The sequence below is a fragment of the Oryx dammah genome, unplaced genomic scaffold (genome assembly GCF_014754425.2).
Source record: "Oryx dammah isolate SB20612 unplaced genomic scaffold, SCBI_Odam_1.1 HiC_scaffold_20, whole genome shotgun sequence".
Classification (NCBI taxonomy): domain Eukaryota; kingdom Metazoa; phylum Chordata; class Mammalia; order Artiodactyla; family Bovidae; genus Oryx; species Oryx dammah.
In genome coordinates, this window is record NW_024070204.1 from 68996356 (window position 1) to 69013301 (window position 16946).

The 16946-nt window shown below is 39.2% G+C and overlaps 2 protein-coding genes across 2 annotated transcripts in view; one reads left to right on the forward strand and one right to left on the reverse strand.

Annotated features, from left to right (window-relative positions):
• Positions 1 to 5487, forward strand: part of LCP2 (lymphocyte cytosolic protein 2) — a 47884-nt gene extending 42397 nt beyond the window's left edge. The window contains exons 20-21 of the mRNA XM_040262778.1: positions 2016 to 2171; positions 4734 to 5487. Of these exons, the coding sequence (XP_040118712.1) occupies positions 2016 to 2171; positions 4734 to 4856 (279 nt within the window). The 3' untranslated portion in view covers positions 4857 to 5487. The remainder of the gene's footprint in view (positions 1 to 2015; positions 2172 to 4733) is intronic.
• Positions 5488 to 7488: 2001 nt separating this feature from the next.
• Positions 7489 to 16662, reverse strand: CUNH5orf58 (chromosome unknown C5orf58 homolog). The gene is made up of 3 exons (XM_040262779.1): positions 16583 to 16662; positions 14330 to 14423; positions 7489 to 7760 (listed from the first exon to the last, which is right to left on the reverse strand). Exons 2-3 carry the CDS (start codon positions 14421 to 14423, stop codon positions 7615 to 7617), a joined length of 240 nt encoding a protein of 79 aa, XP_040118713.1. The 5' UTR covers positions 16583 to 16662; the 3' UTR covers positions 7489 to 7614.
• Between the last annotated feature and the right edge of the window lie 284 nt (positions 16663 to 16946).

Consider the following 16946-nt stretch of genomic DNA (forward strand, 5'->3'; position numbering starts at 1 on the left):
CCCAGCGGATGCAGTGGTAAAGAATCTGCCTGCCAATGCGGGAGGCACAAGAGACTTGGGTTCTGTCCCTGGGTCAGAAAGATCCCCTGGAGGAGGAAATGGCAACCCACTCCAGGATTCTTGCCTGGAAGCTCCCATAGACAGAGGAGCCTGCTGGGCTACAGGCCATGGGATCTCAAAGAGTCAGACAGACTGAACATACATTATGGGCTAGGAATTCTGCTGGGTGCCATTCATGCTGTTATACCAAAGGGTACCAGTCAGTGCCAGCGTCTCACCTACTAATCTCCATAGCGATGACTCCTAGGACCCTGGGAAAAGTTTTTAATTAAGGTAGTCACTTGATTGGAGGAATCTTAGGAGATTTTATTAATGAAAATGGTCCATCTTTCACAGGAATCACACAGCATCAAAAGGAAACTCTTTCCCCAAAATTTTCGACATCTTACTAGTTGTATCTTCCTCTTGACACCCAATTGCCATCCATATCAATGTGGAGGAACCCATATTGAGACAGACAACAGCAACTTTTTGTCCTTTTCCCTAGAAATTTCTAATTGTCCTTTAATGTTAAAGGTCTTAAACCAGATTTCCTGTCTTCCAGTATTGAACACTAATCTTAAACCTATATATCACATTCTTCACATCTCGAGACCACAACAAAAGTCCTCAAGCCTCAAGCTTGGCTGCACTTTTTTTTTTAATGATATGAAGATATTAATGTTCATCTCCCCATCTTTTAAAAAAAATTCTTTATTTTCGGCAGGGCTGGGGCTTTGCTGCTGCTCAGGCTTTCTCTAGTTGCGGTGAGCAGGGGCTTTTCTTCGTTGCGGTGTGCAGGCTTCCCACTGCAGAGGCTTCTCTTGCCGCGGATCACAGGCTCACAGGCTCCAGGCATAGAGGCTCAGCAGTTGTTGCTCCCCAGCTCTACAGCACAGGCTCAATAACTGTGGCACATGGGCTTAGTTGCTCCGAGGCATGTGGGATCTTCCCAGACCAGGGATTGAACCCATGTGCCCTGTACTGGCAGGCAGATTCTTAACCACTGGACCACCAGGGGATTGCACATTTAAATCACTTGGGGAGCGTTAAAAAAAAAATCTGATTTTACCTGGAGAGATTCTGATTTAATTAGTCAGATCAATTAATTTAATTAATTAATTTAATTTAATTAGGGATGCTATGTGGGCTCTGGAAATCTTTAAAACTTGAAACTCCAAAGTGAAGCCAGAGCTATGAATCCACAGGTATATTTGTCTAAGAGAGACGTTTTGACTAGAATTTACTCATTCAACCTAGAATGAAAAAAGAACAAAGGAAAGGCATTATTGCAAATTGATCATCCTGATTTCAATACACAGAAGAAGGAGTAATTTAAAGGAGTTCTTCTTAATTCATTCTATTTTAATTTAGATCTTTATAGTATTATTATAATATTATGTAGCTAATTGATGAAATGAAATTTTAAAGTATAGGCCAGATCACCACACTATTTTGGTAAATATCAGGAAAAAAGGATGAGCCACATTGTTTTTTTTTTCAGGTGTTTGATGATGAAACACAGTATCTGGGCACCATGACATTTTAAAATGGGTACATTTCTTAGGTATTTGGGTGTATTCTGATTTTGACTGTGGAAAGAAAGTGCATAGAATTAACTCTCAGGAGCAGGAAGAGATATCTTTAGTTAACCACTAAAGTCCTTATTGTGCTGGCCCTGTATCCACTCAACCATTTATTATTTGTTTTATTATTGTAAAAGAGATTCCTTTTTCATTGAGAGCCTTCAAAGAGATGTCTTTGAAATTTGGGAATTTCTCTAATATAATCTCTGCTGCTTGCTTCTTGACAAAGAAATCCATGAGAATGGGACTACTGCTGTTTGGGGAGCTAACTGCTCATTACATTGTCAGCTGGTAGGTTTCACGATCTCTAGAGGATTGTCTGCTGCTCTTAGAGGCAACAGAAGTATTGACTTTTGCTGCTTCCATAATACCAAGAGTTTATCTTTTTAGGACGGCACTTTCCTGGTTCGAGACAGCTCTAAAAAAACAATATCCAATCCATACGTTCTCATGGTGTTGTACAAAGATAAAGTTTACAACATCCAAATCCGTTATCAGGAGGAAAGCCAAGTTTATTTGTTGGGAACTGGACTCCGAGGGAAAGAGGTAAGGGTTTCAAGTTGTCAAACTTCCCCCAGTTTTCTGCGTGTGCCTCTCTGCATACCTACCTGGCAACTTTAGAGCTAAATTGCATTAGTGAAACCTTGCATTTACTGGAAGGAAATAAAATGTTAACAGTATCTACCTCTGCCACAGTGCCTTTTTACATCTTTTATTCCAACTAGTCTAAAATCACATGTGTAACTTATAAAAATATCATTAGATGGTGCCAAAGACAAGTCTTCTCTATGACACAGAAGTGAGTTAAAGTCACCTCTGTGACATGATTTTGATGTAAGAGTACAGTGTATTTATAAGGCCGGGCCTTAAATGAACATCTGAAAAAATGACTTGGGTCATTTCTCCCTAAAAACGGAGGTTAGGGCAATGAAGCTGTGCAAATTGCCAAAAACATTTCCCTCTGTTTTCCCAAGGTGTATATTAGTCCCTTTTGGGGTAGTAATGAGAACTGTGGAAAGAAAACCTTTCAGGGCTACTTTTTTTTTAATATTTTATTTTATTTATTTTTTTAATTTTATTTTTACTTTATTTTACTTTACAATACTGTATTGGTTTTGCCATACATTGACATGAATCCACCACGAGTGTATACAAACCAATCCTGAATCCCCCTCCCATCTCCCACCCCATATCATCTCTCTGGATCATCCCCATGCACCAGCCCCAAGCATCAGGGCTGCTTTTTGCAAAGGAAACTGTGGCTAAACCTAATGCTTCAAATGTGTGTTTTTAAGTTCAAAGTTCCAGGAGGAGGATCAGCTGTATCAAATATTTCCAGAAGGAAACACAACTTACCCATAACTTCTACTTCACTCCAAATATTTTTAAGTTATGATTATGTAAACCAGTAGAAAAAACACATGATTTTCGTCATATGTTTGAATCACTGGTTTGGGGTGGGTAGAGCTGCACTGGAGAAGGCAATGGCACCCCACTCCAGTACCCTTGCCTGGAAAATCCCATGGACGGAGGAGCCTGGTGCACTGCAGTCCATGGGGTCGCTGAGTTGGACACAACTTCACTTTCACTTTTCACTTTCATGCACTGGAGAAGGAAATGGCAACCCACTCCAGTGTATTTGCCTGGAGAATCCCAGGGACGGGGGAGCCTGGTGGGCTGCCGTCTATGGGGTTGCACAGAGTCGGACACGACTGAAGCAACTCAGCAGCAGCAGCAGCAGCAGCAGAGCTGCATCGGTCCCGAAGAAGCAGAGATGTCTGCTCTCCAGGATCTCTACTGGGCTTGTGTGGAAGCACACAAATGCAGACCTCTCATTGCCGTTGCCCTGGAGGGAGGCACCTAGTAGTCTTGGAGGAAGTGCATAACTCTGGGGTACCTAGGTAACATCCGACTCATTTCTCAATGGACAGATGGGGGTTTCTCAGCCTGGCCCTCAGGGAAAGGGTAACACAGGTAATGAATGAAAGGACTCGCTACAGAGCTCTTGTGAGTGTGGAGGTGGCAGTGGGAACACAGCAGATGTCACGAGGGAACTGTTATGCCATACTATAGATACCATCTTCAGACAGCAGAGATGCTGTCTGACCTCCTGATTCCTTGTATCTCCTAACATTATTAGTGATTTAGAAGAGGGACACAAAAACCAAAACCAAGTCACAAATAGAACAATCCTCCTGAAATCCAATGATTGGTGTCCTTATAAAAAGAGGGAGATAAACGATGAGGCCCCATATTCAGTAGCCTATGATAAACCATAATGGAAAACAATATGAAAAAGATATACATATATCTTAATCACTTTGCTATACATCAGAAACTAACACAACATTATAAATCAACTATTCTTGAATAAAAAATAAAAAAGAACAATCCTAAGGTAAAGCTATCATAATTAGACTCTCCCTCTATCTCTCGCTGTATATAATATATATAACTCTCTGCTGCTGCTGCTGCTGCTGCTGCTGTTGCTGCTAAGTCGCTTCAGTTGTGTCCGACTCTGTGCGACCCCATAGACAGCAGCCCACCAGGCTCCCCCGTCCCTGGGATTCTCCAGGCAAGAACACTGGAGTGGGTTGCCATTTCCTTCTCCAATGCAGGAAAGTGAAAAGTGAAAGTGAAGTCGCTCAGTCATGTCCAACTAGGCTCCTCCGCCCATGGGATTTTCCAGGCAAGAGTACTGGAGTGGACTGCCATAACCCTCTGCTGCTGCTAAGTCGCTTCAGTCGTGTCCGACTCTGTGCGACCCCAGAGATGGCAGCCCGCCAGGCTCCCCCGTCCCTGGGATTCTCCAGGCAAGAACACTGGAGTGGGTTGCCATTTCCTTCTCCACCATAACCCCCTACATGAAGTTAAATAACATATACATAAGTACATACTTGTCTTTTATCCATAGTTTGCTGAATGTTGGTGAGGAATTTTTTTTCAAAGTTCCATAGCAGAAATCATTAAAATCTTTGCCAAATTTTATATAGATTGATAATTCTCATAGTATAAGAGGTAGGGTGTTATGCAGATTAAAAAAAAAAAACTGCGAAACTCATGCTACACATTCCAATGCTGATTTTCTTCCTATTTTGAATCTTTCAGGATTTTCTGTCTGTGTCAGATATTATCGACTACTTCAGAAAAATGCCACTTCTGCTTATTGATGGGAAAAACCGAGGTTCCAGATACCAGTGCACGTTAACGTATTCTGCAGGTTATCCCTAGAAAGTTAGCCAAGCAAATGAATCTTCCTCCTGCCTCTGTCCCAGCATGGGAAGATCAGTCAACCTTGGTGAACGGTCAAATCCTTAGGACTGAATTGAACCCTTTCAACGTGAACATAAGGGTTTTGTCCTTTCACTTATGCAAGTGTTTGAAATGAAGACTGTCAAATATCCCATAATTTATTTATTTTTCTTCAATGTTTGTAAAGTGCATGAGTAATAATGTTCACACTTGAAGTCTAACAGTGCACTGTAATGAATCATTTTAAAAACATGTGTATTTTTGAATACCCATGTCCAAGTACATTAGTTTGCACACCTATAGAAAGAATTTGGGGCAAGTTCAGAAACACTGAAATGGTAACAGATTTTGATAACACATGAAACTGATTTTTTAACTAGCCAATCCTTTGTCAGTCAAAGGCAATCATCAATTTTATATGTATTATTTGAAATTACTAAAATTCAGTTTCTTGGCAGCAATAATTTAAGAAGCTTCAAAAGCATTTCATCCTTTCTTAGTTCATGTTTTTGCTGGAGGGTGGGGATTTTTTGTATACCTTTTTTATGGAAAAGATAAATGCATGTTGGAATAACTTCCTGGAATTAAAATTAATTTGCCTTCTGCTTCACTTTTTGGTTCCTAAAACAATTTATTGACTTAATTTAATTATTTAACTAGTATTTTCCTGTTTTAAAGCAAATTTAAGCTACAAATACCAAAAGAAAACATTTTAAATTTAGAATAAGGCTTTGGCATCAAATTACACCGTGTGTAATTTCATCACATCTGACATCCTCATCCTATCTCTTCCACCTCTACCCAGCTCTGAAAGTATCAAGTGATGTGATTTTTACCAACGTCTTCCTGAGAAGATGAAAGAGCAGTTTATGTATACATGGAAAAGTTTAATCAGACTTTCCAATTAGATATCTTTCTTCTATTTTTATCCCCCCTGCCATCTGTTATAAAGCCATTATCTTCACCCTTCCCTCAAAGGCTTTATAAATTCTTCAAAGCAATTCAATTCTTTCCTTCAACTTACATATCTCATTTAATAAAAAATAGTAAGCAATCTCACAAGACGAAAACTTCACATTCACTTAAGTTTTCCCTTTTGAGGCCTTGGTTGTCATTCCACAACTTGTATTAATAACAAAATTTTTTGTTTTCTTGGTTTTATCTATGAGTTTTATAAGCCACAAATAATATCTTGTATTTTCATTTTCATGGACTTGTAGAAAGACCACTGGAAGAGATATTGGAAGTCATCTAGTTAAAAGTAATGATTTGCCAAGATAAAGAATCTGTGGAGACTTTTAATCAATGATGATAGACAAGATGCTTAACAAAACTTCATCCTTACAAACTAGAAGTTCTCAAATCAGGACCCAGAACTCAGGAATTCTAAAACTGAAAAACCTGCATCATTTACAATGTGTTTATTCAATAGGATACTCAGTGAGCATTTATTTCATGGTTATTCTGTGCACTGAGCTGGGTGCTGGGTATTGAGCATAGGAAACTCTACGGGTTCTGGTACAGAGTGAGCTGACCTTGTGCCTTGCTTCATGGTATTCTATACTTAATGTTCAAAAATTTCTAAAATCAAGAACACAGTAGATTTCAAGGCAACTATCTTGTAGTGAACAATGTTTACAAGGTAAACAGATGCTTATTATTTTAAGTTGCTGTTGGTGGAAAGGGGTAGAAAACCTATTCCACTGCAATAACTGAAATGAGTTGTGAGTATCTGATGTTTTTATGACAAGTATTCTTCCTCCCCTGCTTCAGGCCATGGCAACTCTATGCTTTTGGTGGGGCCTTTCTTTCTCTAGAGGGTTTCCCAGGTGGCTCAGTGGTTAAGAATCTACCAGTGCAGGAGACGCAGTTCCGATCCCTGGGTTGGTAAGATCCCCTGGAGGAGGAAATGGCAACTCACTTCAGGATTCTTGCCTGGGAAATCCCATGGACAGAGAAGCCTGGTGAGCTACAATCCATGGAGGTCACAGAGTCGGACACAGCTGAGTGACTGAGCAGGCATGCCTTGCTCCTTTTCCACTGACCTGGCCTATATCCCAGCTCACCAAACACAGCTGCTCAGAGCCCATCTTAATTGAAGCTGGCCCAGTCAAGATTCTTCTCTGGATTGTTAAACACAGAGGCTAAGACAAAGGTTCTCTCTTTTCACTGGGGTCTCCAAAAGATAATGCTGTACACCCACCATACCTCTATTCTCTTCTACTGTTATATGAAGTGATGAGTTTTTAATAGGAAAGGATATAGACCAGTGCACAGAAACAGAACCAGGGCAGAGATATCTGATGAATTAGTGAAGGCCCTGAAATCTATCCCAACCATGGACTTTCAAGTCACATGACCTAATAAATGATTCAGCTAGCTTGAGTTGTTTTTAACACTTGCTACCAAGAGACACCTGATTAATATAAACTCATACCATACATTTATAATTTAGTAGCTCTCTTTCAATCTAAGCCAAATTCAAGCATAGAGGATAGGATGAGCAGTGCTCCATGGCCAACTTCCTATGCAATGCTCTTGCCATTGGTGAAATAAATTAGCCATTTCTTGGAACATTAAAACAAGAGAAGCCTACAAGAGCATGAAACGATTATTTACAATTCAACACATTTTTCTTTTTTTAATTGAATATATTAGTAAACTCAATTCTTCTAGAAATGGGTTAATTCAACAATAAAAAGTCACAAATTTACAACAAATAAATAAATAATCAGATTTAAAAACTATCAGTAGCAAGGGATACATCTGGCATTTTAGACTCTTCAAAGCGGGGGCTGTTTCTTTCTGTTTCCTTTAAGTCATCTGTCTTCACAGGATGACTAAAATGTAGGGTAAGGTCACAAAGCAGTAACTGGCAGAGTTCTGTGTAAAAGAAAAAGAAATTAATCATATAAGACACTATATTGTAGCACATATGTCACAGGCAACTATTATTACTTTAAGTTGCTATTTCCTAATTATTAATTTAATTTTTAAGGGATTATTGCTTAAACCACAATTTAGGTGTGCCAAATTTTGACTTAAGAGTCAAATTTATACACTGCAAAATAAACATGATATAGAAGCTTACTAGAAGGGCTCTTTAGCTCAAATTGTCAGATGTTTTACTACACTGCAATTTGATTTATGCAAATTTATGTATTTTTTAAATTACTAGTTTTATCTGCAATACATGCATATAGTATAAAGAATCAAATAAAGCATGTTACAAAAAAGAGCAGCTCCTATCTCCCAGAGGCAACCACTTTTGATGTTTTTGGAGCTCATTTTGTTTTTGTGGGTTTTGTGTATGTGTGTGTGTTGCATTTTTGTTTATTTTGGGAGGGGTGGTATTTAACCTCCATATCTCTAAATGATATTCATGTTTTTTCTCAATTTTAGGTATTTGCTTCTGCCCACAGATTAAAATCTAGCTCTTTCCATTTATCCCTATTCACCAATATATTTGAGTATAATTTTTCTTAGCTCAGTATTTAATGTTTAATTTTTTTGATTATATATTCTTTATAGTTGAGTCTTGTAGGACATTTCCCTTCCTGCAAGCTTCCACCCAACCACAGTTAATAATTGTTTCCTTTTTTCATTGCTTACTTACCATGGATGTATTCCAAATTTCCGCAGTTGGGTAAATCTCCTCCCTGTATAGTCCAGAGCTTTTACTGTTCTACTGTTGAGAGTCTCTCTTCTCCTAGAGCCTTCTCATCAGCTCTAGTTTGGACTGACAGCTCTCTAGAAAGCTGTACAGTTCACATCTTGGGAATTCCCTTCACTGCTATCCCATGGACTCCTTTCACCCCTCCCTTGTGTGGAGTATCTTTCTTCCAGAATCTCATGTCTCTCTCTCTGGGTTTTGTTTTTTTTTTTTTTTTTGGTCTATTATTTTGGTGGAATACACCAAGGTAACTTTCTAAGGTAGGGAAATGTATATGTCTGAAAGTTTCTCTCTCTACACCAATGCTTAATAGATTGACTGGCTATAGCAATGTAGGCTGGACAGCACTTTTCTTCAGATTTCCAAAGGCAGTGCTGCGCTTTCTCTTAGCTTCCAGCGTTTCTATGGGCAAATTTCATACAATTCTAATTCTTAGTCATTGTTTCTCTTTAAAAGATTTAAGAATCATTTTGTTCTTCCAGTGTTGTGAAATTTTTTAGTATTGCATTTTAGTATAAGACTATTTTTATCTACTGTGCTGGGCTCTTTCATTGTAAAAAAAAATATCCTTCAGCTCTGGAAAAATACCTCAGATTATTTCTTTAATGAATTCCTCCTCATTCATCGTCTGTGTTCTTTCTTTCTAACACTCTACTTATAGAATGTTAGACTTCCTTGTCCATCTGTTTTTTGCTCTACACTCAAGGGAATTTTCTTCATTTACTCTTTCAACCATTCTCTAGAGTTTATTTCTATTGTCACACTTTTAATTTTGTTCTCCAAATAGTTTTAGAGTATCCAATTCCTTTTTCATAAATGTAGCATCTTCTTTTACTTCTTTGTGGATTTTAATGATAGTTTCTTAGAGTTTTTAATTTTCACTTGTAATCTTTTTCTCCCCACTGATTGAATCTACTTATTGGTTCCATCTCTGCTTTTCATATTAGATGTTTTCCTCAAACATCTTTTTTTCCATAGTTGTCTGCTCATATTTAAGACTATCGTTCCAAAAAGACAATTAGAATTTCTTCCCCATGGCAATTATTGTGTGGTGATCTGGCTGGGTGTTTTCTTGAGGAAACTCAGTTCTGAGTATCTTTAGGTCTTTTCTCTTAGGCTTATCAGATTCCTGAAAGGAAAATCTGCCTGAGTGTATAAATCTGGCTGCCAATGTTTTGTAGCCAAACGGGGAAAGAAAGCTATGGGTTTTGTAAGTCAATATGTAAACTTTGTCTTAAGACCCTTGTTTTTAGTACTACTATTTCCTTCAACTTGTGAGACTTTAAGTCCCAGGTCTACCAGTTGTGTAACTCTGGGAAAGTTAGTTAATCCCTTTATATCTATTTCTATATCTGTAAATGTCAACTGAACTGAAACGTCAATGGTAATATTTCCAACCTCATAAGGTTGTTATAGCAATTCAGTCCATTTATGTAGAGCTCTTGGAAGAGTATCTGAATTATGGTAGATGCTATAAGTGTTAGTTATTGACATTAATACTTCTGGGAGAAAGTGGGGGTAACAGAGTGTTTGTTTAATCTTCCATATTTACCAGAAGTCTATCTTCCTAGTCTGGCTCTATTAGTTCTTTGTATCTTCACTGTCTGCCTATACCACAACTTTTCAGGAAAACATTGATCATATTTATTCTATTTTACTTCATGAAAGAATAATTGCCAAACTAGAACAGTCAATCTAGTTTGAGAAGAATCTAAAGCTTCTCTAATTGTTTTAAATAAGTGCAAGCATCTCAAAATCAATTATTCATTTAATAAATGTTGGCCAAAAGCCTATTATATAAAGGCACTGGGTTAAGTGCTAGGAATAACCTTAAGAGATGGGATAAGTAAGCAAACATACAATTACAATACAGTATGATAGGTGATATGAAAAAGTAGAAGAAATGACATACTGGCTTAAAAAAACTTTTCCAATGTAAGTAACTGTGACTAATAAGTAGCAGTTAACCTGGTTGACTATGCCAAAGCCTTTGATTGTGTGGATCACAATAAACTGTGGAAAATTCTGAGAGAGATGGGAATACCAGACCACCTGACCTGCCTCTTGAGAAACCTATATGCAGGTCAGGAAGCAACAGTTAGAACTGGACACGGAACAATAGACTGCTTCCAAATAGGAAAAGGAGTATGTCAAGACTGTATATTGTCACCCTGCTTATTTAACTTATATGCAGAGTACATCATGAGAAATGCTGGGCTGGAAGAAGCACAAGCTGGAATCAAGACTGCGGGAGAAATATCAATAACCTCAGATATGCAGATGACACCACCCTTATGGCAGAAAGTGAAGAGGAACTAAAAAGCCTCTTGATGAAAGTGAAAGAGGACAGTGAAAAAGTTAGCTTAAAGCTCAACGTTCAGAAAACTAAGATCATGGCATCCGGTCCCATCACTTCATGGCAAATAGATGGGGAAACAGCAGAAACAGTGGCAGACTTTATTTGGGGGGGGCTCCAAAATCACTGCAGATGGTGGTTGCAGCCATGAAATTAAAAGACACTTACTCCTTGGAAGGAAAGTTACGACCAACCTAGATAGCATATTCAAAAGCAGAGACATTACTTTGCCAACAAAGGTCTGTCTAGTCAAGGCTATGGTTTTTCCAGTAGTCATGTATGGATGTGAGAGTTGGACTGTGAAGAGAGCTGAGCACTGAAGAATTGATGCTTTTGAACTGTGTTGTTGGAGAAGACTCTTGAGAGTCCCTTGGACTGCAAGGAGATCCAGCCAGTCCGTTCTAAAGGAGATCAGTCCTGGGTGTTCTTTGGAAGGACTGATGCTAAAGCTGAAACTCCAGTACTTTGGCCACCTCATGCGAAGAGCTGACTCATTGGAAAAAGACTCTGATGCTGGGAGGGATTGGGGGCAGGAGGAGAAGGGGATGAGAGAGGATGAGATGGCTGGATGGTATCACCAACTTGATGGACGTGAGTTTGAGTGAACTCCGGGAGTTGGTGCTGGACAGGGAGGCCTGGTGTGCTGCAATTCATGGGGTCGCAAAGAGTCGAACACGACTGAGTGACTGGACTGAACTGAACCAGGCAAGATGGAGGTGGGGAGGCAACCTGTGGAGGTGGAGTGGGCACTTCAGGAGAAGATGCATGTAATAATTAATGCATAGCCACAAAAAAAGAGCAAACGTGTAGATATGCAGATAATTCAATGTGGCTGGAATCTGGAATGTGTAGGGAATGAAGAATGAGGTAGCATAAAGGAGAGGTAGGCAGGGTCTGATCTCAAGGTCTTATAGTCCATTCTAGGAGGTCTGGACTTAGTCCTGAGGACAATGATGAGCCAATGAGCATTTTCAGCAGATTTATATTTCAGAAAGGTTATCTTTGCTGTTGAGATTGCTTTTGAGAGATGATGAATTAAGCAAAGGTAACCCTATTCCTTTACACTGGACTCCTCACAGCCTCTGTTAATATGTACTGTGAATTTGTGTCAGAATTATTTAGCATAAAACCCTTCCCAAAATTATTTGATCATTAGTTCACTGATTCCATTTATAACATCTATTAATATCACCTAAGACAGCAGTATTCCTGGATCAGTCCATGAAATGCTTGGGAAATGCTTCAGTCAGTTCAGTCGCTCAGTAGTGTCTGACTCTTTGTGGCCCCATGGACTGCAGCATGCTGGGCTTCCCTGTCCATCACCAATTCCCGGAGTCTACTCAAACACATGTCCATTGAGTCGGTGATGCCATCCAACCATTTCATCCTCTGTCATCTCCTTCTCCTCCACCTTCAATCTTTTCCAGCATCAGGATCTTTTCAAATGAGTCAGTTCTTTGCATCAGGTGGTCAAAGTATTGGAGTTTCAGCTTCAGCATCAGTCCTTCCAATGAATATTCAGGACTGATTTCCTTTGGGATGGACTAGTTGGATCTCCTTGTTGTCCAAGGGAGTCTCAAGAGTCTTCTCCAACACCACAGTTCAAAAGTGACAGTTCTTTGTGCTTAGCTTTCTTTACAGTCTAACTCTCACATCCATACATGACTACTAGAAAAACCATAGCTTTGACTAGATGGACTTTGTTGGCAAACTAATGTCTCTGCTTTTTAATATGCTGTCTAGGTTGGTCATAGCTTTTCTTCCAAGGAGCAAGCATCTTTTAATTTCATGGCTGTAGTCACCATCTGCAGTGATTTTGTAGCCCCCCAAAATAAAATCTGTCACTGTTTCCATTGTTTCCCCATCTATTTCCCATGAAGTGATGGGGCCAGATGCCATGATCTTAGTTTTCTAAATGTTGAGTTTTAAGCCAACTTTTTCACTCTCCTCTTTCACTTTCATCAGAAGCGTCTTTAGTTTTGTTCGCTTTCTGCCATAAATGTGGGAAATGCTTAGAATACATGGAAAAACATAACAGGCACTCCCTACTTGGTGCCTAACTAACAGCCACTTCCCTCTTCTTCCTGGGGCACAACTTGATTGCACTTGAGGCGATCCTCTCCCCAGTTTCAGCAGTACATCCTGACTGGTCTAAACTGGTTGTGGCAGTCCTAGTCTCCTTGGTGGTAACTGCTGTAGGATACACATGTGGTGCAAATCTGGCCAATGAAAGGAAAGGGAAAATGTGCTAGAGGGATCTGGAGAAAGGATTATTTAAGAGACACAGGCAGAGAGAGTGTCTGTATATGATCATGTTTGCAGGTAATGACCATGAGAAGTGATAAACAGTGAACATAACAGAGCAGAAAATATGAAAACCTAACACCTGATGAAACCTTTAAAACCCTGAATTAACTTTAGGGTTGCCCAAACTTGAATCTTATTATTATTTCTTTATTGCATAATCAGTGTTAAATTGGTATTTTGTTACTTGTAGAAAGGTCTTTTAACTGACACAGAGGCTGTCTTCATATATCAAGAGTTGTCATAAGAACAATAACTGCATATTCAGTGATTTTCATGGTTAGAAAAATGACCAATGGGTGAAAGGAATAGGGAAAATATTTTAGCTAGTCCATGATGAAAAACTGTGTAATATAGAATAGACTGGTAACAGAGAGAGTTTTCCAACACAGAGAGAGTTCTTCTCAATACAGGAAATGTTTGGTCAAGAATAGATGAAATATTCAATCACAGAAATTCTACATGCCTGGAATAAAATTACAGAATACGTTTGTAAAGTGAGTGACTAAATATCATGATCTATAAGGTCTAATCCTACTAGAATCATCAATTCACACAATCAAGCAAACTTACAAGTTTTGACTTAGAAGGAACTTTAGAGACTTAGTAATGATTAGTGGATAAAGATACTGAATTTTGCAGACTGTGACATTACTGTGTAATAGTTTGTTGAAGGGAAGGATGAGGAGTAAATTTAGAGGGGTTAGTTAGGCATCATAAGGTTTCTATAAGGAGGAGACCAGGACCACTGAGGATGAGATGGTTGGATGACATCACCGACTCCATGGACATGAGTTTGAGCAAGCTCCAGGAGTTGGTGATGGACAGGGAAGGCTGGCATGCTGCAGTCCATGGAGCTGCAAAGAGTCGGACACGACTGAGTGACTGAACTGAAGCTTTTTATAAAATGTCAGAGATGAAAACTCAAGTCTGCTATCTTTCAGGTCAATGCTCAAACATAATGCATCTTCAGAGATCATACTACATTGTAAACATTGCTTAAGAAATAGAGAAATCCTAATGAATAGGCAAAATTCAGTTACACCCAGCAGAAGCACAAATTGACTACTCTTTATAACAATGAGTTGCAAACATTTTAATTCAGTGATTACTACTTACCATTCATTTTCTTTAGCTCCAAAGAAATTGTGTTAATGTTTTTAATTATGGCTTCCACATTTAGTTTACGGTCAGTAACATTATTCTTAATCATCTGGTTTGAAAAGAGAAACAATGTACAAATCAGAAGTATGTATGTATACTTTAAAAACACATGAAAAGATGCTCAACATCACTCATTATCAGAGAAATGCAAATCAAAACCACAATGAGGTACCATTTCACACCAGTCAGAATGGCTGCAATCCGAAAGTCTACAAGCAATAAATGCTGGAGAGCATGTAGAGAAAAGGGAACCCTCTTACACTGTTGGTGGGAATGCAACCTAGTACAGCCACTATGGAGAACAGTGTGGAGATCCCTTAAAAAACTGGAAATAGAACTGCCTTATGACCCAGCAATCCCACTGCTGGGCATACACACCAAGGAAACCAGAATTCAAAGAGACACGTGTACCCCAATGTTCATTGCAGCACTGTTTATAATAGCCAGGACATGGAAACAACCTAGATGTCCATCAGCAGATGAATGGATAAGAAAGCTGTGGTACATATACACAATGGAGTATTACTCAGCCATTAAAAAGAATACATTTGAATCAGTTCTAATGAGGTGGATGAAACTGGAGCCGATTATACAGAGTGAAGTAAGCCAGAAAGAAAAACACCAATCCAGTATACTAACACATATATATGGAATTTAGAAGGATGGTAATGATAACCCTGTATGCAAGACAGCAAAAGAGAAACAGATGTATAGAACAGTCTTTTGGACTCTGTGGGAGAGGGCGAGGGTGGGATGATTTGGGAGAATGGCATTGAAACATGTATAATACCATATAAGAAACAAATTGCCAGTCTAGGTTCGATGCAGCATACAGGATGCTTGGGGCTGGTGCACTGGGATGACCCAGAGAGATGGTATGGGGAGGGAGGTGGGAGGGGGGTTCAGGATTGGGAACACGTGTACACCTGTGGCAGATTCATGTTGATGTATGGCAAAACCAATACAGTATTGTAAAGTAAAATAAAATATAAATAAATAAATATATAAAAATACTCAAATTTTCAGCACTTCTGGAAGAAGAAAATCTGTTATTACTAAAATTTTAGTGAAATTATAGTTTCTTTCAATGGTTACAATTCTCACACAGGAAGTCATCAACTTGTTACTATTTTTCCAACTGAAAACACCTCTAACCGGAATTCTTAGGATGAGGCTGCTTCTTTAATCAAACCACATCCATACAATGGAGCCCTTACAATGGAAATACAGATGTCCCCATTTCAAAAATCCTCAGAACTTGTAAAACTACCTTGTGTCTGGGTGCTCAGTTGCTTCATCCTTCTATGTACTGTATCCTCGGAGAAGGTGATAGCACCCCACTCCAGTACTCTTGCCTGGAAAATCCCATGGGTGGAGGAGCCTGGTAGACTGCAGTCCATGGGGTCTCGAAGAGTCCGACACAACTGAGCGACTTCACTTTCACTTTTCACTTTCATGCATTGGAGAAGGAAATGGCAACCCACTCCAGTGTTCTTGCCTGGAGAATCCCAGGGACGGGGGAGCCTGGTGGGCTGCCATCTATGGGGTCACACAGAGTCGGACACGACTGAAGCGACTTAGCAGCAGCAGTAGTACTGTATCCTACCAGGCTCCTCTGTCCATCAGATTCTCCAGGTAAGGATACTGGAGTGGGTTGCTATGCCCTCCAGAGATCCAACCTGGGTCTCCTGCTTTACAGGAGGATTCTTTACTGGTGAAACACTGGGAAAGCCCATAAACTTCCTTACAATTTAGCAATCCCATAATATCTTCTCTAATTTTATTTATGTAAGCATCATTTTCTAACTTATGTTTGAATGACAGGGTCCATATGTGATTTATTTAAGTACATATTAAAGCATAAAATAAGACACAATTATAATTCCTTGACTAAGAAGATGGCAACATGGACACTTCTCCTTTAGCTTTGGGAGTTAGGGCAATGCATACTTTAATTCAGCTGAGATGCATTAATCAACAGATTACTCCTTTACAGTGCAAAACTTGTTCAGTCAGTTGTGCCAGATATAAACATATGGAGATGTTTCTGGGTCACTCACTAGAAACTAACTTTAGTCATTCAAATATCTATAGCTTGAATAAACCACAATTAGTGCACACAACTTCAGAAATACAGAATATGGGAAGTTATGCCTTATGCTACTTGTCCAAAAAAAAAAAAAAAGGAGAGAGAGAGAACAAACTAACCTTGGAATCAATTCTTTGACTCTGCCTTTTCCTGAGTCAAGGAAATTTATCCTATTTCACTCACTTCAGAGCCACTGTAAAAGAAATAAATTGTTTGCTCTCCAGACAATGAATAAAATACACTTTGCATCCGCCTACAAGCCCCTAGGTGCTCAAAATCGAATGGCAGCTATCTTCCTTGGGTATAGCAAAGCCAGACACACAGGTCTGAGGAGAAAGTAAAGATGATAAAAAGCAAAGGAGGTGCGGTGGGGATGGCGCAGTTCAAGAACTTTAAAGAAATGAACGCAAAAATAGAAGTAAAAACCCTGAGGTAAGTAGAAACTAAATGGAAGGAGAAATGCCCAAGAAAGTTGACCCTCCC

Excerpts from the sequence above, each read along its gene's own strand:
- CUNH5orf58 (XM_040262779.1), bottom strand. The coding sequence starts at position 14,423 with ATGATTAAGAATAATGTTACTGACCGTAAACTAAATGTGGAAGCCATA. Across the intron at positions 7,761-14,329 it reads GGAGCTAAAGAAAATGAATG|AACTCTGCCAGTTACTGCTT; the intron begins GTAAGTAGTAAT and ends TCTTTTACACAG.